The sequence below is a fragment of the Marmota flaviventris genome, chromosome 3 (genome assembly GCF_047511675.1).
Source record: "Marmota flaviventris isolate mMarFla1 chromosome 3, mMarFla1.hap1, whole genome shotgun sequence".
NCBI classification, from domain to species: domain Eukaryota; kingdom Metazoa; phylum Chordata; class Mammalia; order Rodentia; family Sciuridae; genus Marmota; species Marmota flaviventris.
Genome location: NC_092500.1, coordinates 67,804,836 through 67,830,377, shown reverse-complemented (window position 1 = coordinate 67,830,377; position 25,542 = coordinate 67,804,836). Strand labels below are relative to the sequence as shown.

General features: G+C 38.5%; 1 protein-coding gene and 3 non-coding genes across 4 annotated transcripts; all 4 read right to left on the bottom strand.

Moving 5' to 3' along the window:
• Positions 1-2,020: 2,020 nt before the first annotated feature.
• Kansl2 (KAT8 regulatory NSL complex subunit 2) lies at positions 2,021-23,619 on the bottom strand. The gene is made up of 10 exons (XM_071609931.1): positions 23,554-23,619; positions 22,722-22,980; positions 21,305-21,483; positions 20,856-20,970; positions 17,057-17,224; positions 16,567-16,729; positions 15,397-15,493; positions 10,749-11,002; positions 4,073-4,192; positions 2,021-2,766 (listed from the first exon to the last, which is right to left on the bottom strand). Exons 2-10 carry the CDS (start codon positions 22,970-22,972, stop codon positions 2,635-2,637), a joined length of 1,479 nt encoding a protein of 492 aa, XP_071466032.1. The 5' UTR covers positions 22,973-22,980; positions 23,554-23,619; the 3' UTR covers positions 2,021-2,634.
• On the bottom strand, positions 3,235-3,371 carry LOC114104080 (small nucleolar RNA SNORA2/SNORA34 family). Its single transcript, XR_003584773.1, has one exon. It is a non-coding gene; the product is annotated as a small nucleolar RNA SNORA2/SNORA34 family (small nucleolar RNA).
• LOC114104079 (small nucleolar RNA SNORA2/SNORA34 family) lies at positions 5,293-5,423 on the bottom strand. Its single transcript, XR_003584772.2, has one exon. It is a non-coding gene; the product is annotated as a small nucleolar RNA SNORA2/SNORA34 family (small nucleolar RNA).
• On the bottom strand, positions 15,161-15,297 carry LOC114104078 (small nucleolar RNA SNORA2/SNORA34 family). The gene has a single exon (XR_003584771.1). It is a non-coding gene; the product is annotated as a small nucleolar RNA SNORA2/SNORA34 family (small nucleolar RNA).
• Positions 23,620-25,542: the final 1,923 nt, after the last annotated feature.

Sequence of the window (25,542 nt, the reverse complement as noted above, 5' to 3'; positions counted from 1 at the left end):
TTTTAAAAACACATGAGATTAGAATTAGGCCCAATTTGAAAATCCAGGCTTATTTCCCCATCTCAAAGCCCTCAACTTCATCCAAGTCTGTGAAGTCCCTTTTGCCACTTCAGGCAACATTATTCACAGGTCTCAAGAGTTAGGAAATGGACATCTTTGGGGGATGATTATTCTGCTCACCACAGATACAGCTTGCCTCTTCCTCCCACAGCTATAATGTAAAGCTCTTGTGTAGCAAGAGAAGGGTGTGAATCAAAGGCTCCAAACACTTCAGTAATGAAAATTAGGTTTCCACCACTAGGTAAGCAACCAAGACCTATCATTGTAATAAAAAGATTAAAGGAATTTAATATTTATAGCCCCAAGACAAACTGCAGCAATAGGGTTTGTAATTAGTTCCATGTTTCTCCTAATGATTCCCCTTAGGAATCATTAACACTCATGGGGAAAGTAATCTGCTTGAACAGAGCTGTATAACACCCACATCTCTTTTCAAGGGAACAATCTACAGGTAACTGAGTGCCTTTGGAACTAGTGTCACACTGATACCAATGACAAAAGGAAAAAGTACTATAGGCCACTTCTTCTAACATGTAGCCTTTGGAAACTCTATTAGCAGGACCAGAAATTTCTCAGTGATGTGATAGTCTGAGGTCCTTCCTACCCATTCTTCCTATTCCTAAAAGCTAAGACCTTGGTGAACAGTAGCTATATGTAGACCTCCCAAAACTCACTGTAGGCAGATTTGCAATATCTAGGGGACAACAGATTCCTGGCTACTAAGAGTAGATTCCCTGGCCTCTGTACCCCAGATGCTAACAAATCTAAATCTAAAGTCACCTTGAGTCAGCTATATGCTAATGGCCTATATATCACTTTTAAAAACAATAATGGGATCTCTCTAACCATATTGCAAGAACAGTCATATTCTTGTTAAGTTGGGTAAGGTTTGCCTTTGTGGGTAAATTGAAAAGGACTAGGAAATCAAAAGCACAGGGAACCACCAACTGAAAAGCATCACTATTAAAGAGATGACCTTCTCATGGCCCTTCAGAGTCATTTTTGACTGTTCTCTGAATATAGAGTTTAGATAGTGTGACTGGATAAACTCTTCTATGCCCCTTACTTCAGTTCTTAAAGACACTAACCTTTTATCCTCAACACAATTATTTTCTAGCATAGGTACCTTAACCCTAACCGAACATCTATCTTTAGCCTACTTTCCCAACGTTCAGCATCAAAATGAAATCCTGGCGGGCCAGGGATATACCTCAGTAAGACTGTGTTGCCTAGCACACGAGGCCCTGGGTTCAATCTACAGCACAAAAAATAATCTTAAAGGCTGGGGCTGTAGCTTAGTGGTAGAACACCTGCCTGGCCCTGGGTTTGATCCTCAGCACCACAAAATGAAAAAAGATATTGTGTCCATCTACAACTAAATAAATCTTTAAAAAAAATAACTAACTAACCTTGACCATTTGTGTACATTTTGGCCCTAGAGAATTCTTTTCTCCCCAGTCCTGGGGACTGAAACCAATACCTTGCACATACATGCTAGGCAAGTGTTCTTCTACTGGGCTATGTCCCCAAACTATTTTTTATTTTGAGACAAGATCTCACTAAATTGCTGAGGCTGGCCTCAAACTTGCAATCCTCCTGCCTCAGTCTCCCAAAGGGCTGGGACTATAGATGCGTGCTACAGTGCCCTGCAACTCTAGAGAATGACAACCAGGCGCAATCTGTGAGAAAAAAAAAAGGGAGTAGGGGTTAGGGAATCTAATAGAGAGTGAAAAAAAAAAAGGAGATATTTTATAACTGATTGGCTTTCATAAGGAAGTTCCTCCCCTTTTCCTTTACTTCCAGTCTTTACCTTATTCTTGAAACCAAATTGAGGTACTAAAAATTTATTTATTCCCCAGGACAGAACTATACCTGCCTCATTTTCCATCTCCCAAAGACAGCTCCCTAATAAGACATACATTCAAATACAAACAAAACACGCATTCAATTCAGGCAACTGTTTTACATTTTCATAACATTTTAACATTTAATAGAAACTATATACAATAATTTTTTACTATATTTTACATAAGATAGCCACTGCAGAAATTTACATAGATTACAAGCAAGATGAATAGTTAAGGTGGGCCCAGTCCTTAACTGTCTCAGGATAAGGATGGGAGTTCACTGGAGAAAGGGTGCAAACTGTTCAATTAAGTGAAGATGAGGAAAAGCTAAACTGTAGGCCTTTAGGTAAAGATAACCAGGCACTGGGGCGACCAATATCTCAACAGCACCATTTATAAAAACAACCCTCACCTAATCATCTATGTGGATTTCTATCTGTGACTTAAGAAATCCCATTACAAAGAATCACTTTCCCCTTTGGCACAGTCCCAAATACTGAATTTCAGAGATAGGTAATCCCTATCTTCCTTGCCCATGGTAGAAAGAAACACAACTTTGACACTACTGGCCCATCCCCCTAAGTATGGTTTTATTTAACTACGACATTCTATAACCCAGAACAAAACAACTGGGTTGCCCCTGTTTAGTGAGAGATGATCAGAGATACTTGTTTGAAGAATGGGAAAGTGAAATCCACGGAAGTCATATGGTTCCCAGAACAAACTATCAACTGCTAGGAGTGGATTCTGGTTTTCCATTTGCAGTAGCCAATCCACTTTGAAGCAATGGTGCACAGGCTTTCTCAGAATTTCGAGATCCCTGGGACCTGTAACCATCTCCAACCATCTGCATCTGGCCCTATTAAAGAAATAAAGGTACTTTGATTAGTAAAGCATTCACTGGAAGGGAGGATGGGGAGGGGAACCAGGAATGACAGGAGAATGAATCAGATATAAATTCCCTATGTTCACATACGAATACACAAACAGAAATAACTAACTCCACATCATGTTCAACCACAAAAATTGTATCCTACTTAGAGTAAGTTATACTCCATGTATGTATAATATGTCAAAATACATTCTACTGTCATGTATATCTAAGAAGAACACATAAAATTAAAAAAAAAAAATTTAAGTCTCATGAAGGAAAAAAAAATCATTCTCGATGCTCTGAAACCTTAATTATGAATCTATCAATTCCCATTTATATTCAGTACATTAAAACAACTCTGGGAGCTGCTCTTCCCAATACTGCCTAATCTTAAAGAGTCTGAAATCATTACTTGGCATTCTTGAAGCTCTCCCAATGGAAGAGACAACCGTGGATTGTTTCTTCCAAATGAAACAGCCATTCTCAACTAAGGTCCCAGAACAGCCAATGAACCACAGAAGATAAGTTTTTTAGGCCTCTGTTTGAAACCAACAGCTATAGTGTAACTGCTGGTCTTCAGTCAGGGCCACTGGTATCCAACCTCAGAGAAAGAAGCCAAATCACACTACTGGTCCTTATTCTGCAATGAGAATAATTCCAGTAATGAACTCTCCCTTAAACGGCACAATTTAGCCAAGCATAGTTGTGCACATCTGTAACTTGGAAGGCTGAAGCAGTAGGATCCCAAGTTCGAGGTTAATCTTAGCAACTTTAGCAAAACCCTATCTCAAAATAAAATCTGGGATGTAGCTCAGAGCACGCCTGGGTTCAATCTCCAGTATCAAAAAAAAAAAGAAAAAAATTTACTTACATTTCTTGTCTTAACCTTTCATTTAAAAAAATTTATGTCCTACCCTCAATATGAAAACTAGGGACCACTATTCTAAGGTCCATCTAGAAAATTGGAGCAAAAGGGCACTAAGAAGCAGAAAAAGGCTTCTTTCATTCTCTCATTTATTCATTTGCAGTTCTGGGGATGAAACCCAGGGCCTCACATATTATAAGGAATATAATATGTGACTGAGCTACACCCAGCCTCAAAATGACATTTATTAAAAGTACCTTCCTTGTATGGTATTCATTAAACAAAAGCTATTTGGGGGCAGGCATCTTTATACTCTACTTGTGATGAGACCCACACTCCCTGGAGTACATGTTAGCAAACAAGGATCACTTTGCCTGACCAGGTCACTATATGATGGAAGGCTAATTGGGATTGTTCTTCACTTGCCAAGATATCCACTGGGCCTTCAGCAATTTCTTTGATTGAATGATCTTCAAGGGTTAATGAAGGATCAAAAAGCAAGGGTGAAGGAGGGCACTGCATACCATCACCAACAACATCCAAGTCCTACAAAACAAAGAGAAAACCCTATTAGCAATACTAAGGGTATCAATAAACTGAAGTTGGCATATTTTTCAGCAAACCTCAAAGCAATTCTGAGGTCCCTCCCTTACCCCTTGCCTACCAGAATGTTCAACAAATGAGACAAGATCCAAAAGCACTGAGAATTTTTTCTTGCTGCTGATTATGAAGCACAGACCAGTATAGTAGCTTTAAAAAAGCAAATTCCTAGGAAAATTCATAGAAAGTAGAACAGTGGTTACCAGGGGCTGAGGGAAAGGGGAAGAGGAGTGTTATTATTTAAAAGGTACAGAATTTATGCCAGGGTTGATGGAAAAATTCAAGAATGGTTGTACAACACACTGAACATTGTTAATTAGCACTGTACACTTAAGAACAGTTAAAAATAAATTTTGTTATATATATTTCACCATAATAAACAGTATTCAAAAAAAAAAAATATTCCAAGGTTACTGGAGTCAACATTTAAGTTAACCAGTGATGAATCTAATGATAATCAGCAGAAGCATAAATTAAAATTAAATATTGCTTTAAAACTTTGGGCAATATGAGATTGTATGATGAATGTCCAAAGAGCCACAATGCATGCAAGTGAAAGAGAGGAAAAGGGAGAGTAGGAAAGGAGGGAACAGGAAACTCAAAAGACATCTGAAATATTATTCTGATTAAAACCCTATCCTCACAGAATAATTCATTTTAAATCTAACACAGTTCAATTGTTCTGTTAAAAAAAAAAAAAAAAAGACATTGCTAAACATGGTAATGTACACCGTAATCCCAACAACTTGGGAGGCTGAGGCAAAAGGATCCCAAGTTTGGGGATATAGCTCAGTTGGTAGAGTGCTTGTCTTGTATGCAGAAGGCCCTGGGTTCAATCCCCAGCACCACAAAAAAAGAAAAAAAGAAAAAGAAAAAATCCCAAGTTCAAGGCCAACCTGGGCAACTTAGCAAGACCCCATCTCAAAACAAAAATAAAAAGGACTGGAGATATAGCTCACTGGTATAGCTCTTGCCTAGCTTGCCTAAGACCCTAAGTTCAACCCCAAATACCATAAAACAAATATCAGAAAAAGAAATATTCTAAACCACGCTTCTTCCAAATGAACTGGCCATTCCCACTGAGATACTGAATAGCCAATAGACCAAGGGAAGTTATCTCTTGGCTCCCATTTGAAACCAATAGCTACAGCAAACATTGGTCTTGATTCAGGGCCTAAGGCATGGCAAAGGTTCAAGTGATACATCAACCTAACTTCCATGCCACTGCTAGGAATCTAACGCTAAATTCCCCCTCCCCCATAAAAATACCCAAGGGTTGGTACTCCCTGGTACCCTTTATAGAGGTATGATGCTTTTAACTATCTAGCTTCATGAGAAGCTTAGTTTATGCTTTAAAATAAGTCAAACAATTTGCAGTCCTTTTCCCTTTTGTTGATGTGCCAATCAGAAAGAAAGAAAACAACATCTTCAAAATTGAGGGGAAAAAAAGAAGTGAAGAATCTACCATACTTAAAAACTGCTCAATCTAAAAGAACAAAGAAAAGAAGAAGTTCACTAGCTAACATTCACTTCAGATTATTGGAAACTTCTGACTATCCACAGAAACCAGTGTTCTCACACATTAGGACCATAAAATGTTTTCTACAATTCTTTTACTAAACACAATCATTATATAAATAATTAGCTTAGAGCAAGGTATAGGGGTACACACTGGGAGGCTGAGATAGGAGGACTGCCAAGTTTAAGTCCAGCCTCAGCAACTTAGGCCCTAAGAAACTCAGCAAGACCCTAACTCAAAATGAAAAATAAAAAGGGCTGGGATGTGGCTCAGTGGTTAAGTGGCCCTGGGTTCAATTCCAAAAAAAAAAAAACTCTAAAAAGGGCTGGAAATGTAGCTCAGTGGTAGAGCACCCCTGGATTAAATCTCCAGTGAAGAGAAAAAAAGTAGCTTGGAATTAAAAGAAACCACTTAAGCAATAAAGTAAAAAGGATCCAAGTCTCAAGATAATAATGGAATGGGAATGTTTTCAAAGGGAAAATAAGTACAGGAAACATTTTTCTTAACATATAGAACACGTAGTCCTTTACCAATTAAAATTGGGAAAAGGAACCTAAAATAAGAGAAGATCAACAAGTGACATCAGCAACATTGTAGAAGCAGCAGCTCTGGCTCTCCGTCCACCCACAAGTGCATCACATAAAAACTCTACTCATGGGATCAATTCCCTCTGAGAGAAAGCTGGAGTAGCTGTTTGCTCCTACCCACTGGGCAATTTGAGAAAACAATCACATGTAAGACAGGACAGGAAAAGAAGAGGAACATGAGGCCAGGAGCCCAGCTCTAGGCACAGCACCTAAAACTGGAAAAGTAATCCCCAACATTCTGGCTTCTCCCTATGGAGAAGAGGATTTGGGCTTCACGCTGGGAGCAGAGGAGAATACACACAAGTTTCTCCAGATCACAGGGGAAAAAATCAAGAGACTTAAACAGAGCACAGCACTTTCAAGGACTTCATTCCCCAGGAGCAGTGTAGAGAGGTTACTTAAAAAACAATCCATTTTCCCCTTATATCAAGCATCTAACTTTACACCTAGGAAGTTTAGGGACTACATCCTGAACCTCCTAGCTCTGGAAGCAGACTTTCATATGTGCCTCTCTAGACCATGGAGAATGGGGATAAAGTGGTGGTTTTATACAGGCACACAAGCACTTTCAAGAGCTTCTTCTCCCAAGAGCAGTGGGGGAAGGAGGGGATAAAAAGCAAATCCTATTTCTCCTGTGAAGGACTCTATGTAGGCATCAAATGCCCCAACTTTAACAACTACCTCCCCAAAAGACTCCATTCTAAATCTCTTAATCTTTGTGAATAGAAAAAACCAGGCATGTACAAGTCTCCCTAGGTCAGAGAATAGAGGTGATTTTAAGTGAGCAAAAGGGGCAGAGTGACCAGCAAAAGTCATGCCTGACCAATTTGATGATATATATATTTGGGGGAGGGTGGGTACCAGGGATTGAACTCAGGGGCACTAGACCACTGAGCCACATCCCCAGCCCTATTTTGTATTTTTTTTTAATTTATTGTTTAGTTGTAGTTTGACAAAACACCTTTATTTTATTTATTTTTATGTGGTGCTGGGGATTGAACCCAGGGCCTCGCATGTGCTAGGCAAGCACTCTACTGCTAAGCCACAACCCCAGCCCCCATTCTGTATTTTATTTAGAAACAGGGTCTCACAGAGTTGCTTAGTACCTCATTGTTGCTGAGGCTGGCTTTGAACTAGCAATCCTCCGTTTCAGCCTCCCAAGCCGCTGGGATTACAAGCAGATGCTATCACACCCGGCCTTGATGATATATTTTTAAATATTTTAAAATTAAGATTTCTGGGGCTGGGGATGTGGCTCAAGCGGTAATGTGCTCGCCTGGCATGCGCGGGGCGCTGGGTTCAATCCTCAGCACCACATAAAAATAAAATAAAGATGCTGGGTCCACCAAAAACTGAAAAATAAATATTAAAAAATAAAATAAAATAAAAAAGATTTCTTAATCGTCAGGAAATAGCCTATAATATCTCACAATCATTATTAATTTGTTTAAATATTCACTAAAATAAGCAAATATCCATCTACAACTACAAAAAAAATAAAAAGAAAGAAAGAAAAGAGCCTGGGGCTGTGGCTCAGTGGTTAAGACCTCTGGATTCAATCCCTGGTACCAAAAACAACAAAAAAATAAAGAAGTGTGGGAAAAGTATATAACATTTTGTTTTGTTTTATTTTTGTAATGCTAGAGATTGAACACAGGGCCTTCAGCATTCTAGATATGTACTGTACCACTGAGCCATATCCCAGTCCAGAAGTACAAAATATTTATGTGTGTGTGTGTGCGCACATGTCTATATATAATACCATATAATACACAAACACACATATACATATATATGCACTAGGTGGTCAAAAACAGTGGTTTTTGACTCAGTGGTTGAGTGCTTGCCTAGCATATGCAAGGCCCTGGGTTCAATCCCCAGTACTGCAAAAAGTAAAAGAAAAACCAAAAAGAGGTTAAAGGGGAAAAGCAAAAAAGTCAAAACAGAAATGACTATAGAAATTATTACCAAAATAAAAATTAACAGCCTAGTACATGTGTATTCTACAAAACACATGTGCTAATTTCTACCTGTGTACATAAGAGATTTTGATTATACAGTGCTTTTTATTAGGTGATTAAACCTTACAAACCTGTTCATATTACTTAAAACATTTTTAAAAGACAACACCTCTCTAGGTTTTCTTGAAATACAAAATGAAGTGAGCAAAACTCTGTCCTTATCAACCTGAGGCTATCATTTAATCTCTTCAAAATAATCTTGGAGCTGGGGTTGTGGCTCAGCAGTAGAGTGCTTGCCTAGCATGTACGAGGTCCTAGGTTCAATCCTTAGCACCACATATAAATAAATAAAAAAATAAAGGTATTGTGTACAATAAATATTTTAAAATAATAATAATAGTAATAATAATCTCATTGGCATTTTGAGAAACAGTGGAATACAATCTCTGAAGTCTCTTCCTAGCCTCATATTCTATGAAAGAAACTTTTTAAAAAGGCAATTATAAGCTCATGCACTAGCACATACCTGTAGTCCCAGAATTCAGGAGGGTGAGGCAAGAGGATCTCTTGAGCCCAAGAGTTCCTAAGACAAGTCTGGGGTACAGACTACAGACTCAAAAAAAAAAAAAAACTACCAAGTGGTTTAGTTTTTGTTTTATTTGGGGTTTTGTTGTTATCGTTTTTTGTATTCAGTATTGAACCCAGAAAATAGCCATAATAACATCTCACAATGATTAATTTGTTTAAATATTCACTAAAAAAGAAACAAGAGTCATCCTTAAACATACTAGAGGAATGTTTACCACTGAACCACGTTCCCAGCCCTTTTTATTTTATTATTATTTTTTAAACATTTATATTTTAGTTACAGGTAGACAAATTATCTTTATTTTATATTTATGTGTTGCTGAGGTTCGAACCTAGTGTTTCACACATGCCAGGCAAGTACACTACCACTGAGCCCCAGCCCCAGCCCCCTTTATTTTTTGAGACAGGGTCTTCACTGAGTTGCTCAGGGCCTTGTTAAGTCTCTATTGCTAAACCAGCCCTTGAATTTGTGATCTTCCTGCTTCAGCCTTCCAAGATGTGAGATTACAGGTGTGCCCCATCCCCAACACATCCAGTCCTTTTGAAAAATTTGAGGACCTCATTAAATTTTCCTGGATGGTTTGAAACTTGCAGTTCTGCCTCAGCCTCCCAAGTAGCTGGGATTACAGGTGTGGGCCACCACACCATTTGTGCTACCTTTCCTGTATTGTGGAATCTCAACCTGAAGGGTGTTAGATTTCACCTAACACTCAAAACCAAGAGACAACCAGAACTTCCGGTTTATAAGTGGTTCAGAGTGTCAATATAAAAAGTTTGCTTTCTTTTGTCTAAATAGAACAAGAAGCTTAAAAAATAAGCACACTCCAAAGGATATAGAGAGAGAGAATTGGAGAATTGAAAGTGTGTCCTCCCAAAAACTTGTACATGAATGTTCCATAACAGAATATTCCTTAAATGCCAAAAAGTAGAAACAGCTCAAATGTCCATCAACCTGGTGGATTAAAAAAATGTGTTATGGCAACATAATGGATTAATTTTGCCACAAAAATGAATGAGGTAAAGCTGGGTGGAGTGGAGTGGTGCACACCTATAGTCCCACCTACTTGGGAAGCAGAGGCAGGACTGCAAGTTTGAGGCCAGACTTAGGAACTTAGCAAGACCCTGTCTCAAATAAGGACTAGGGCTGTCTGTAGCTCAGTGGTATAATGCTTGCCCCAGTATGCATGAGGCCCTAGGTTCAATTCCCAGTACCAAAAAATAAAAAAGAAAGAAAGAAATGAACTATTAATATACACACTACAACATAAGTGAACCTTAAAAACATATGTTAGGGGATACCAGGATACAAGCTTTGGCCCCCTTCTCCCTCCCAGGAGAAGTCTATGTTACCCTGCTTTATATGCTTAAAAAAATTATGCTAAATGAAAAAAGCCTGGCACAAAAGTTTCAGATTTATATGAAATGTCCAGAAGCAGCAAATTTACAGACAAAATGTGTATTAGTGGTTGACAAAGGATTGGGGAGGGCAGAATGAAGAGTTAGCTTTCTTTCTGGGATGATAAAAATATTCTGAAATTAGGTAGTGACAATTGGCTACATGTGGATATACCAAAGGGGGGGAAATCCTGTTATCATATATTTTGAAAGGGAACACTTATAATGTATGAATTTTATCTCCAAAAAAATACGGAAAAAGCAGGCTGGAAAAAAAAAAAAAAGGTAGAAAGTCTCTTAATGAATGTTAACACACAAATACAACCATACATTTATCACTTCAAAAACTTTTTTTTATCAGTTCTCCTGACCACAACAGACTAACTATTCTCACCATTAATAAATACGGCCTTGTCTCAAGGGCCAATCAGAGCAGAGCTTCTCTAACTTACATCACTGAACTCCAGTGGTAAACTCTCAGTGGGCTGAAGCTCAGCAGCACTCAAGTACAGATCCATGGGGCCGGCTTCCAGATCGTCTGGCACAGACAGTACCTGCTCGGGCTTATACATCTGAGGAGGCAACTGGAAGTGCAGTGGACAGCAGGGATCCTCAGAGAGGCTTACAGGAACTGGTTTGTTGCAAGGTACCTCTTCAGATCCCTGGCAGCATTTGAAGAGAACCTGATTCGTATCCTGACAAATATCTGTAGAAAAACGGTCAAGGGAAATATAACAACTATCGGAGGTACAAAATATAGTAGAGGTGACAATACATTTCATACAGAAAACCAAATGCAGTTAGTAATTTTTAAAGTTACTTCTCAAAGTGAGTGGCATTTCCTAACATTTAATTCTAGCTCTACGAGTAATTTAAAACCAACAAGTCCCCAACCTCCTTTTCAGGATCCTGGTCACTTAAACTAAACATACTAATCCTGTTCTCCCCATGACAATGCTAAGCAAGTAGTAATAACACTCCTAGGAACATAAACCTACTCAGAAGAAACAAGGGATAGCAAAAGCAAATAGTTTGCAGAAGCCCCTACCAACCCCTACAATAATCAAGATATACAGTGTGGTTTCTGCTGTTAAGAAGAGTAGCTTGGGTCTAGGGATATAGGTCAGTTGGTAGAGTGCCTGCCTCATATGCACAAGGCCCTGGGTTCAATCCTCAGCACCACAAACACACACAAAAAGTGGCTAAGTTTGCAAAAAAAAATTTTAAAAAAAACTGCACCTTGTTTTTAATATGAGAAATTCTTTTAAACTAGCACTGCATTAAGGAAAACAGAAATTCTACTACTAATATTTACTAATTAACACATCGAGAGGAAATAATAAATTTCCATGGCTTTTTTTTTTAAGAGGATGATAGTACATGAGAAATCCTCTCATGATCTTAAAAAGAGTAAGACAATACTGCTTATGAGGGACCATGGAAAAGAACTCCAGGAACAACACTCCAAGAGCTCTACAATAACTTTTGTTAAGGGTAAAGCAGAAAGGGCTATATTTCCAAGTTGGCAAAGAATCAAAATTTAAATCATGAGCTAGACATAGTGGTGCACATCTGTAATCCCAGCAAGAGGCTGAGGCAAGAGGATGATAAGTTCAAGAACAATCTCCGAAATTTATTGAGACCCTATCCCAAAGCAAAAACCAAAAAGGACTAGAAATGTAGCTCAGTGAGCACCCCTGGATTCAATCCCCAATACCAATGTGGCGGGGGGGGGGGAATCATGATTAGATAATAAATTTCAAGTTCAGTTACTCTATAAAATACATTTCATGCAAGTGTTACCATTTCTTAAAATCTTAAAATGTGGTTATTTCCCCTAAATTAATAAACAACATTGTTTTAAACCCGAATATTTTTAACTAGAAAATACAATTTTCTTTAAACTGATTATACCAGGATTATTAAATCATGGATAATTTTCATCTCAAATATTCTAAGATAATTTTAAAAGTTAAAAACATCTATTGGGAGGCTTAGGTAGGATGATCACAAGTTCAAAGCCAGCCTCACCAACTTGGTGAGACCCTGTCTCTAAACAAAATAGAAAAAAAAAAAAAAAAAATCTAATGTACATTATGATTTTTTAAACCAAATAAACCTTCTGGAATAAAGCCATTTCTCTTTGGGCATGGTGGCACACACCAGTAATCCCAGCAACTCAGGATTACAGGAGGCAGGAGAATCTCAAATTCAAGGTCAGCCTTATTAACTTAGGTCCTGACCCAAAATATAAAATAAAAAAGGCTGGGAATATAGCTCTATGGCAATGTATCCCTGGCTTCAATATCCCAGTACCAACAGTAACAAAAAAAAAAACTTTCTTTCCAGCCATACTTGGAAATCGTTTAATTCTATGCCAGTAGTTTCACACTTGTGACAGTACTGGCACTATGGGCTGGTAAGATGTAGATGTAGAATGTTTAGCAATATCATTCACTAGCTGTCAGTAGCATTTCCACCTCTGGCCCAACCAAAATTTTCTCCACACATTGCCAAATGGAGAACAAAACAGCCCCCTGTTGAGAATCACTACTCAAAAGGACAGTAGATAGTACAAAGTAAATATAATACTTATTGAATAAACCTAAGAACCAAATAGGAACAGATTTGCACGATTATGAGCTTTAGAAAACCTAAGCAATATGTCTAATGGGCTAAAGAAATTCAATTTTAAATTATTAATATTTAAAAATCTTAATTTGCTAAATATTTCAACTAGAATTTTTCCCATTTGACTTCAATGGACTTTCACAAAAGTCTCTTATCTATTTAATTCCACAATAGTCTAGAAACCACCCCCATTCTCCTCCACCCGCTTTCCTTTCAGACAGGGACAAGAGAGATAAAAAGGGAATGATTGACCTACAACTAGAGTCTGGGTCCTTCACTCAGTCCAGTGCTGTCTCCATTAGACCAGAGTAAAGAGTTAACAGGTCACCAATGGCAGTCGCATCTTTCTCTGGGATGAGGACTTAAGGAAGGGTAAGTAACTTAGGAACTATGGAAAGGAAAAGAGCATATAAGGAAAAAATACTTCCTTTGTTAAATACAGTTCCTCTTCAACTTTGCTTTTTAAAATATTTATATCCTAACATACTATTTGAGTACAGCATTATAAGAAATGTCAAAAATAGTCTTTAATATCTATAAACTGGGTTTTCTCTACTAAATTCAAGTTTCCTTTTAAAAAAATTATACAGAAACAGAAAAAAGGATATTCATACCATGCAAAAATGATTATATTACATTCCTTCTCAGTATTTAGTACCATGCAGTTAAAACATAATCTACAGAAATCTATATCCTATTTTTCTCACTATAATTTTCTCTTCGCTCATAAATTGTTAAATGTTTAGTGCAAAAAATCTGTTGTGCCATAATTTATTTCCCTATTCCTCATCTCTAAACAAGGCTGTCTCCAATTAGACTTTGGGGTGGGGTAGGGAGACTAGGGACTGAATTCAGGGGCACTCAACCACTGAGGATGAGCCACATCCTCAGCCCAATTTTGTATTTTATTTAGAGACAGGGTCTCACCGAGTTGCTCAGCACCCCTCTTTTGCTGAGGCTGACTTTGAACTTGCAATCCTCCTGCCTCAGCTCCGAAAGCTGCTGGGATAACAGGCGTGTGCCCCTGTGCCTGGCTTAGAATTTTGTTTGTTTAAGTATTTGACTGCATTTGATTATCTTCTTAAATTTCCAGGGGCAAAAACTGCCTTATCAAAGAAGAATTATTTTCGAACTGCTTCACAAAAAGCTTTTATCAATTTATATTCCAACTGGAATATAAATTTAGAAGAAGCTCAACTACTTTTGAAATTCACCCACTAATAAAAAAAAAAAAAACTTACATTTTAAAAATTTTTTTTAGTTGATGGACACAATATTTTTTAATTTATTTTTATGTGGTGCTGAGGATCAAACCCAGTGCCTCACATGTGTGCAGCAAGCACACTACAACCCCAGCCCTAAAATTTACATGTTTATTTTAAAATGTATGTACAAATATCAAAATTAGGTTTTAAATTTTCTTTGTTTTATTTATCTCTTCTGTTTAGAGTGAAATAAACACTAACTATAGGCCATTTCTATTAACCATCTACAGACAACCTCTGTCCAATTATGTTTTAAGCATTTATCTTTAGTTTCTAATTACTTAGCACAGCATTTTATACATTAATGACAGTAATCCTTTATCAGACATTTACTGCAATAATTAATAAACTGGTAAAATACTTAATAACAATAGTAGCTGGGATATAGGCAGGTGCCATAAATGCTGGCTAAGAAAATACATACCAATTTCCAAATACTTGGTATGTCTCACAAGGCAAATGAAATCCACCAAAATTCATGTTTTTCATTTAAAGAGCATATTTAATAAGTGTTTTTATGACAAAAAGTAATTTTTTCAATCAATACCTATAACCAAGATGCAATTTCAAAATCTAATAATAAAGTTTTATAGTCAAATGGTATATGTAGTCCTACAGCAGAATCAAGAGACATGATGAAATTAATTGAAAAAATTAATTAAAAGGAGGAGGGAAAAGATTCCTATTTTTGGAAACAAATTTCTAGTTTAAATGAAGTTAAAAATATTAAAGTTAGGGCACTGATGATACAAATGGATAATAGTTTTAGGAAATTCACAGTGCAGAATCATTCTTTTATTTTGGGTAGAAAACGTGAAGCAAATTTTTTTGGTAATAGATTTAAGAGCATTATAAGTGTAATGAACAATTAAATCAGGGATCTAAAGATAAGTATTGTATGGATTACTTTGGAATCCTAGTATTAAGACTACAAATTAGTATTAGCCCACATCTATCACTAATGATTCAAATGTTTCTTTCTAATGAATTGACCATTACATTTCCAAAGTTCTGAAATGGCCAACAGACCATAGAAAGACGTTTCTTTAGGCTCCTGCTTGAAACCAACAGCTTCAACAAACTGCTGGCCTTGATTCAGGGCCAAAGGTTCAAAGGCCTTCAATTAAGCAAATCAGCAAAGATTCTCACTAGCCCTCATCTAACTACAAAATCAGAACCCCAACAGGCAGTTTTAAAAAGATACGGGTAAGGCAGTGTCTGGTCATTGGGAGAGACTGATTGGAACAACGAACATCATCCACAAAGGCCAAGCACCTCTGACTAGAACGAGTGGTATGGGCCTAAAATGAAGAAAAAAGATAAAAAAGACAAACCCACAAAAGAACATACAACCAATTATCATAAGAATACTTAGTTATATAATAAAAGTACCTCCTCAAGGCCAGAAAATTCAATATTTAATAAACTAATATTATGCAGTAAAATAAAATTTAAAACCTTACATACAAAAAAATGAGTCAACATTAATCCCAAATACCCCTTTCCAGATTATACAAGCATAAAACAGTAGTTTTATGGTCTAGAGAGGCACATATGAAAGTCTGCTTCCAGGGATAGGAGGTTCAGGATGTTAACCTCAATCTGAAAATACCACATGGAAAACTACAGGAATAAACAATTTAAGAGTTTAGAATAATTTTTACACTTATATTGTTACTATTGTCCTATTTTATTGTGGTATTATTGTTAATCTCTTACTGAACATAATTTACAAATTAAACATTATCGTAAGTATATACACATAGGAAAAAACATAACATATAGGTTCAATAGTATCTTTGGTTTCAGGCCTCCATTTGGTCTTAAAACATATCCCTTCATATATGAAAGCAGTAGTGTATAGCTTTCAATCTAATTTGTCCTTTAGCAGCAGAATCCTTTTTTAAACTGTAACCTTATTGGTAGTCTCAACAAATCATAGATAAGAGTGATTGCTTAACTCTTCTTATCAACCTCACTTCCTGACATGCATTTGCTCCTGTTCTTCCACCTTTCTTCCCACTTTTATAAACAAATTCCCAAATTAAAATTTAAAAATAGACTCTTAAGCAACTTAGGCTTAATTTGTGCCTATTTCTGAAGACTCTCTGGACCGAAGAATTTTGAAATCTATCCCAACCCCTCAATTTGAATACTGAGGCCCAGAAATTAAACTGTCTGTGCAGGCACAGGGCTAGACAGTAGAAGACCAAGACTAGAGTCCATGTTTCCTGGCCCTCAATAAGTACTTTCACTACTAATCCAGTAAGTCAGATTTCAGAGCCAGGATTAGATATAGTGTTTTGCTAATTACTCCAACTCTACAAAGTGAGTAGTATATTAGAGGTATCTTAGAGATATATAGACAAATTACCTGTTGGGCGGCACCATCTGTGGCCAGCATTCTGCGTTCCTTTAGCTGCCTGTGTAGCAAGGCTTCTACTCCATAGCGTTGGCGATACCGTCGAAGACATTTTAATCGCTTTAAGTTCTCTCGTTCTTTGGCCAAAAGTCCCTCTGGGCCAGTAAGGAGACTACTACCTAAAGAATTACAAAAGTAAAAATGTAACTCACAGGGTAACCTATCAAGAATTCTTCTACGGCTGGGCACTGTGGCACACACCTGTAATCCCAGTGGCTTGGGAGGCTGAGGCAGGAGGACTGTGAGTTCAAAGGCAGCCTCAGCCAAAGCGAAGCACTAAGCAACTCAGTGAGACCCTGTCTCTAAATACAAAAATAGGGTTGGGGATGTGGCTCAGTGGTAGCACCCCCCTCACCGCCCCACAAAAAAAAGAATGCTTCAGCAAAGTAACAAAAACAGAGGAATCTTCAACTCAAGATAAGCAGTTTCAACTGCATAAAACTTGCCTAAAGCTTCATGTTCCACTTTGCGATTATGTAAGTATCGACGCTTCTTCTCCTTCAGCAAATGCTGAAGTCGTTTAAACTGATCAATGTACAAAGACTGCAAACGAATCAGCTTCTCCCGCATAATCAGGGCCACTTCTTCAGCCGTGTAGACACCAGCATGTCTGGAATAAAACAAAAAATAAGAAAACACAGTAATAAAACCCAAGCTTAAAAGTAAGATAGTAAACAGGAATATTTTCACAAAATATTTTAACATTCAAGTTGTTATCAAAAGACAACAAAGCTGGGCATAGTGGTACACACCTGTAATCCCAGCGACCCAGAAGGCTAAGGCAAGAGGACTGAAAGTTCAAGGCCAGCTTTACTTGTCGATACCTCACCTCAAAAAAGGCCAAGGATGTAGTTAAGTGGTAAAGAGTCCCTCAATCCTCACCAAAAAAAAAAAAAAAAGAGGCACTGGAGTTGTACCTCAGTGGTGGAAGGCTTGCCTGACATCTACAAGACCTGAGTTTAATCATCAGCACCACCAAAAAGAAAGAAAGAAAAATCTCAAAGATCTCACAAAATGGGGAGAGATATTTCCTTGTTTTTCCCTGTTGAGTTTTTGTTGTTGCTCTTGGCTTGTGGTACTGGAAATTCAACCCCAGCCCTTATTATTTATGATTTTGAGACAGGATCTCACACAGTTCCTAAAGCCATGCTGGAACTTAAGATCCTCCCTCAGTCTCCCAAATCGCTGGAACTATAGGCCCCATGCCACCACACTTAGATTGCATGTTTAAACATTAATTTTTTTTTTAAATCTACATTCTCATTTAATGACTTAATACAGAATAATCACTTACTGGTCAGGCAATGAAGAGTAACATAATATAGAATAACCACTTACAATATTCATAATATAATCGTTATAATAGGTTCTACCATTAAGTTCCAAGTTTTCAATTCTGCAAATATCTCAATGAAATTAAAAAGGTGAGCCAGGCATGGCAGCACACCTGTAATTCCAGCTATCTGGGAGCTGAATCAAGAAGACCACAGGTCTGAGGCAACCCTGAGCAACTTAGTAAGACACTGTCTCAAAATAAAAGCTAAAAAGGGCTGGGATATAGCTCAGTAGTAGAGTGCCTGCCTAGCATATACAGGGCTCTGGGATCAATCCTCAGTACAAATTAAGAAAATAAAAAACTGGATAGTCACATAATCATACTAATTAAACATAAGGAGATATTTAACAACTAACATTATACATATTTAACAACTATAGCCCTAAAAATGCATATATTTATTAAGACAACATTTTTTAACTTTATTTTACTTTTTTTTCTTTAAATGTGGTGCTTAGGATAGAACCCAGTGCCTCACAAATGTAGGTAAGTGCTCTACCACTAAGCCACAACCCTAGTCCCAACATTTTTAATAATATCACTGGGAAAATTAAAGAAAGCCTTATATTTAGTTATCTAATAGTTGAGAATGCTCAGAGCTTTATTTACCCTTTAGTGTTTCTACTAGGAGAGACTGACAACTACCTAATACCTTTAACATTTCTGTCTTAAAGAAAATTAACCGATATTTTTATATACGGTATCTTATGAGTAAAACTGGCATGAATTTGTCCTTTAGAATCTGATCTAGACTACTATTAACAAAATCATGTTTCTGGGCCTTCAAACTTTAATGTTGCTGGGTACAGTGGTACAACTCAGGAGGCTGAGGCAGGAGGATCACAAATTTAAGGCCAGCTTCTGCAACTTAGACTCTATCAAAATCTATAATAAAAAGGACTGGTATATAGCTCGGTGAGAGAGAACCTGAGTTCAAGCTCAGAACAGGGAAGAAGGGGAAAAAAAAAAGTGTAGTGTTTAAAGGACACTTTGTGACCTTACAGAGTTATATATCAAAGCAGCAAGTTAGCCATCTAGAATTTAGAAAGCACAGTGGGGCAAAAAAAAAAGAATAGCCAGGCATGGTAGTGCACGCCTATAATCCCAGCACCTTGGGAAGCTGAAGCAGGAGGATTGTAGGTTCAAAGCCAGCCTCAGTAACAGTGAGGCGCTAAGCAACTCAGGGGACCCTGTCTCTAAATGAAATACAAAATAGGCGTGGGGATGTGGGTCACTGATTGAGCACCCCTGAGTTCAATCCCCAGTACCCCCAAAAAAAAAAATAAATGTTTAGTAATAAGTTACCATAGTTAAGAGAATCCTGCTAGAAAACATTCTCTTTCAAACTGCTTACTGAAACTGTCTACGCTAATTGTTCCTAAAAACCTGACTGAGAATGCTCAATAGAACTGGATAAAATTATTCTACTCAGAAAATATAATCCTCAATAACTTCAATATACCACAGAACCCCAAGTAATGGGGGAAAAAAAAATGCTACTTCAAGAATGAAAGCCCAACAGTCAAAATACATTATCTCTCCCACTGTCTATAGTACTTTTTCCTGGATCATAAAACTGTTAAGAGGCAGATGTCAGGAAAAGAAAAACTAGAGCTGGGAGGAATAGCTCAATGGTAGGCTCTAAGTAAGTTTAATTCCCAGCACTGAAGAAAAAAAAAAAAAAAATGAGGCCAGGCAAAGTGGCGAAACATGTTAATTTCATAAAGGCTCAGGAGGCTGAGGCAGGAGAATTCCAAGTTCAAAGACAGCCTCAGAAACAACTTAGTAAGGCCCTAAGCAACTTAGTGAGATTCTGTCTCAAATTTAAAAAATGAAAAAGGGCTGGGTTGTAGCTCAGCGGTAGAGCACTTGCATAGCAGGTGTGAGGGATTGGGTTCCATCCTCAGCACCACATAAAAATAAATAAAGGTATTCTATAATCCCAGTGGCTCAGGAGGCTGAGGCAGGAGGATCTCAAGTTCAAAGCCACCCTCAGCAAAAGTGAGGTGCTAAGCAACTCGGTGAGATCCTATCTCTAAATAAAACAAAAAATAGGGCTGTGTCCCTCTACAACTAAAAAAAAAAAAAAAAAATCATTAAGGGCTGGGGATATGGCTCAGTGGTAGAGTGCCCTGGGTTCAATTCCTGGTTAAAAGAAAAAGGAAACTAACCTAAACTCAAATCATGAGAAATATAATTATAAAACTCTAGAATATGAGACAAGTTTTGATATATTACACCTACTAAAGGATCATGGATTTCATGGGTTAAGTGAAAAGCAAAACCTTAGTAAGATATAATTAGGATGATTACTCACTTCTGTGTTTCTAAATCAGTTTCCGCTTCTTTGGCATGAAACCAAAGCAAACTGTTGAACACCTTTTTTATTTTCCTTTTTAAAAGGAAATCCATAAACATGAAATTTTACAAAATATGTAGTTACTGAATCACCTTATCTCTCCTGAGGTTTAGAACAACCACCTGTTCACATCCATTGTCTCTTCTCTAACTGGTCTAAGCATTTCTCATTTCCATGTCCAAAAAAACCTACTCTTTCCCCTACACTTTCTCATGTACAGAATTTAGTATTCAAAAATCTTCCTAGATTACAAATCTTCAACAAAAGAATCGAATCTTGGGTTGAGAATGTATCTCAGTGGCAGAGTGGTGGCGTAGCAAGCACAAGAACCTGGATTAATCCCCCGTACCATAAAAACAAAACCATCAAATTTTGCCTTGAAGCAAGATGGTGCTGACACTTTAAAATACAGAAGTTGTTACTGCTCACAAATATCTAAGTTGTATTTCCTCTTTGGTTATTAATCTATTAGCAGCATGTCACATTACAATCCACATGCTAACTACATAAAATATTCAAAAATCCTTATGTGGAGTTACAACTTACTTTAGGGGATCTTCTTGATCACTGTCTATGCTATCAGCTTCACTGTCAGGGTCACCTCTCCATGTCTGATCCACAGTAATGGGTTCCTGGTCCCCATCACTCCAGCTGTCTTCATCTGAGGCAAGGAAGGGAGAGCAGTCATTAAGACTTCCCACCTCTGTAACTCCACCACACAAAACTAGATTACTTAGCAAATCAACCCAAACCTTAAAATTAAAAACACCATTTATATAAGGAAAAAAAAGTCACCAGCTCAGAAGAATAAACCTAAGCAAACTCTCCTTCAAATGCAAAGAACTGGTGAAGAACATAGCAACCCTGGAAGTTCATCACCCTCACCAAATTCCCAATGAATAATATTGCCAAATATGTTCAAGATACTTCAAACCAAAATAAATTCATTCTTAACCTTCTTCTACCTTTTTTATTCTAGGAGAAAAGATCCTTACCCAGTATTCGGCTGGCTTCACTGCGGCTACTTTCTGGAGTCTGAGAGCCCAGTTCTGTCTTAGCATATGCGCTCAGCTGGCACAAGAGTGTTTCACTCATAGGCCCTGGGTTGGTCTTCTTCATTTGAGCATGAAGTGCTAAGGCATTCCTGCGGGCATGTTCAGCACAGAAGGACACCCTAAGAAGATATAAATATTAATATTTTTTAGGTTCTCTCTTGAAAGGGTTCAACAATTTTCATAGTCACTGATCTTTAGAGCATTTTCAGGAAACTGAAATGATATTACATTCACTCCTCAAATGGCCAATGAATCAGATGAATTTAACTAGCCTCTACCACTGAGCTACACCCCCGCCCATATTTGTTCTTAAAGGGAAAAGCAGGTAGCTTATCCAGTGCACTAGCCATTAAACAAAACATTCCAACTATAAAAAAGTTGACATTATCTCATAACAAAGAGATTAATTTTTCAAAATTAATTCTAGAAGGGTCATTTTCATATCAATCCACTGTAAATAATAAGATGTAGGACACTTTTTTCCTTTGGTACTGGTGATTAAACCCACTGAGCTACATTCCATCCATTTTTTCCCCCTGTGGTGCTGGGGATTGAACCCAGAGCCTTGTGCATGTGACGCAGGCTGGCACTCTACCAACTGAGCTATATAACCTAAGCCCCTATTCCATCCTTTTTTTTGATTTTGGGATAGACAAGATCTCTATAAGTTGCTGAGGGTCTCACTAAATTGCTAAATTTGACTTCAAACACGGGATCCTCTTGCCTCAGCTTCCAGCTCAGCCTCCCCAGCTTCTGCAATTACAGACATCTACCTTCACAGACATCTACCTTCACCCGCAGCCTGTGGGACAATTTTAAAACTTGAAGTTTTACACAAAATTATCTAGAAGAGTTATGTTTCTGCATGGATACCTTTGTTTATATGATGAAAGCTATGAAGCCTCTTCCAAAAAAATACACATATACACGACTTTGCCTATTATTTAACAAGGTACAAGCCAAAAGAGTCAGCACCCCAGCAGTAAGAATTTAGAATATCCCTTCATCTTACAGACAAGGAAAAAGATCCAGAGATGAACTAAGTGATCCAAATCAAGTGTCCTTCCAGTTAATCACCACTGTATTTTGGTTTTTATTTTTTCTAAGGATATATTCATAAGTCCAACTTTAAAAGCATATAATCTGAAATTCAGCAGTTATGCCTAAGCCCAGAGATCATATCATTTATCCCCCTTATCACAAAAATAAAGGTGGGGGGGTTTGAGGATGGAGCTCAGTGGTTGAGTGGGCGCTCAGCATGCACGATTCCCTAGGTTCAATCCTCAGCACTAGCAGAAACAAAAATGAGAGAGAGAGAGACTAACGGCACAAACAACGTATGTATCTATACATATACCCGTCTTTCTTCTCTGGTTTTGGGGCAGCACTGGGACATCTCTTTCCATTCTTCGTTGACATATAACTACACTGCTTGAAGGGTGCATTCTTGTCTTCAAGGATATGCTTAATGCAAAACTCCTGGCCCTCCAGGCGAGGTTGGGAGCACGGGCGATGAGTAAACGAACAAGACAGGAGCTCCTGAGACCTGGGCACTGGGGTGATCCTACCCCGATTGGTTGGCAAGACGTGAATCCGAATCCTGTTCATACCAAAACCTGTAGGGTCACAAGGAAGATCAAAATGCCCTTACCCTTCCCGAAAATTCCTATTCCACAATGTCCGGATAGACCTCGGGTAGGTAAGTTTCTAAAGGACAGGCAGCAGGCCTCGCGTGTACGCTCCATAACTCCCCCACCGCCTTCCCAAGTCTCCCTAGCACTGGAGACTTTGCCTCCCCTTTAACTTCTCCCTCCACGCTGGGCCCTACCCCGACACCCAGCCACGCTGACGGTACCCCCAGGACTCTCATGGCTGCAGCACGAGGGGAAGAGTGGCGCCAGCCCCATGTGGCCCCGCCGCAACGCCGCGCCCCGCCCCCGCTGCCCTGCACGCCGCCTTTGTCCCAGCCCGCCTCAGAGCTCACAGCTGGGCCCAGGCCGGCCTCGAGCGCAGTGCAAGCGCCATTTTGTCCTAAGGCTCCGCGCACCGAAGAAGCTGGTTCCCAGGAGTCTATAGTAGAAGAGCGACTCCGAAGCTGCCTGAGGAGGGGCAGCCGCTCTGAGACAACAGAAAGGGTGAAAAAACAGCCTAACTACAAAGGAGAAGAGCACGCAGGGCCGCCACCTTACCTCTTCCGCAGCGCTCCACCGCGCCGCTCGCCCTTCTCTGGCAAGCGCCAGCAGCTGCTACCTCGGCCCTGCTCTTTTCCGGGCTCCTAGCTGCTGATTGGCTGCTGCTCTCACGGCGCTGTGTCACCATTGGTCGAGGCCCGCCACTAACACGTCTGTAGGGAGCTGAACGCTGAGAAAATGCGCGGCTGGAGCGACTGGGACGAACGTCGGTCAGCAACTCCCTCCGACCTCAGTGAGAAGGCGGGCTACCGCGCGAGTCTCGGGCCCGGGATGTTTTTTCCCCCCCTCTCTATGTGGCTCACTTTCATCCAACTTTTGGCCTGTGCTCCTAGGCAACTGCTTTCTCACCACCCCTACACAGCAGGTAGAAGATTGGACAGAGGCTGGAGAATCACTGTACATTTCATTGTTTATACATGAAAAGGTTTAGTTTGGGGAGCAGTTCACTACATTGAATGGTAATTTCGTGTTGAGCACTCTAAGAAACAGTTGGGGGGGGGGGGCGTTTTCCACAAGTGTGGGAAATAACATGTATTGATTCAGTTAATTTTTCAGAGCAACCCTGAGGTAGAGGCTATTATTAACTCTATTTTACGTAGCTACTAAGAGAGGCGAATTTGAACAGTCTTCACTCTATCTCTATTGCCTCTCATATAGTAGTAAAAGGGCATTGGACTGAAAATAAGGAAATATAAATTATGATTTAGGCCTTTCTTCTTAAAAACTGTACGCCCTGATTCTCTAAAAATTCTCTACAACTTCATGCAAAATAATGCACATATTATAGAAATGACAGAAAATATCAATTTTATCATCTTTTAAGGGGTTTTAGTTGAAAGCATTCTTCTATTATCACCACTACTCATAGAAATGAGCCAACACTTTGTAGAGTTTTGTTTATTGTTTTGGTTTTTGCATCCTAACCTCCCAGCTCACTATTGGTTTCATGGTACATAAGAGTAAAACGTGTATCCATGATCATCAATGAGCAGGTGAGCATGATTTTAATGGAAGTCAGCACTTAGAATCTACAGACCTCAAGAAAAGCAGTGTGTTTAGGGAGTGGAAATAACTAAAACGAAGTGTGTGGAAGGGTACTGTTTCCAGAGACTAAGGCAGCCCTTAGTAAAGACCCTCTCCTGAAATTCATTCATTCATGAAATATTTATTAAGCATCTCAGTGCCAGGCACTGGGGATACAGGAGACAACAAGAAAAATAACCCTCATTTCTTGGAGTAAACATTCTAGAATAATGTGGGATTGTGGATGCAAAACAAATATTAATAGCAATAAAAACACATAGCAAATATTTCAACCCTCAAAAGAGGGTATAGGTGTTATAAACACCCTATTTAAAAAACTAGCTGGAGGACTGGACATAGTTCAGTCAAAGCATTTGCCGAGTATTCGCAAAGCTCTGTGTTCCATCCCCAGTTCCAAAAAAGAAAAGACAAAAAAAAGAACAAGAACCCCACCTAAAAAATAATAATATTTTTAAAAAACTAACTGGAGGCAGTAATATTACAGAAAATTTGGGAATCAAAATCTGCAACCAAATGTGGAAATAACAAAAGGAATATTAAAACTACTACAGTAGATGAAGAGACACAGGAATAGATAGAGATGCAATAAAGACTTTCTTCTAACCAGAGGAAAAATCCTTCTGCTAAGGCAGACAAAAATTACTATTTGGAATTATTCCCAAATGTGGGAATAGAGGGGTGAACAGATATTACTAAGTGATCAAAATAATGGTAAATTTCTTTTAGTACCCAGGGTTAAACCCAGGGGTGCCTTAATCACTGTGCCACATGCCCAGCCCTTTTTATTTTTTATTTTGAGACAGGGTCTAAGTTGCTTAGGGACTTGCTAAATTGCTGAGGTTGGCTTTGAACTTGCAATCCTCCTGCCTCAGCCTCCCACGTAGCTGGAATTATAGGTGTGGGCCACTGTGCCCAGCAAATTTCTTTAAAAAAAACAAGATA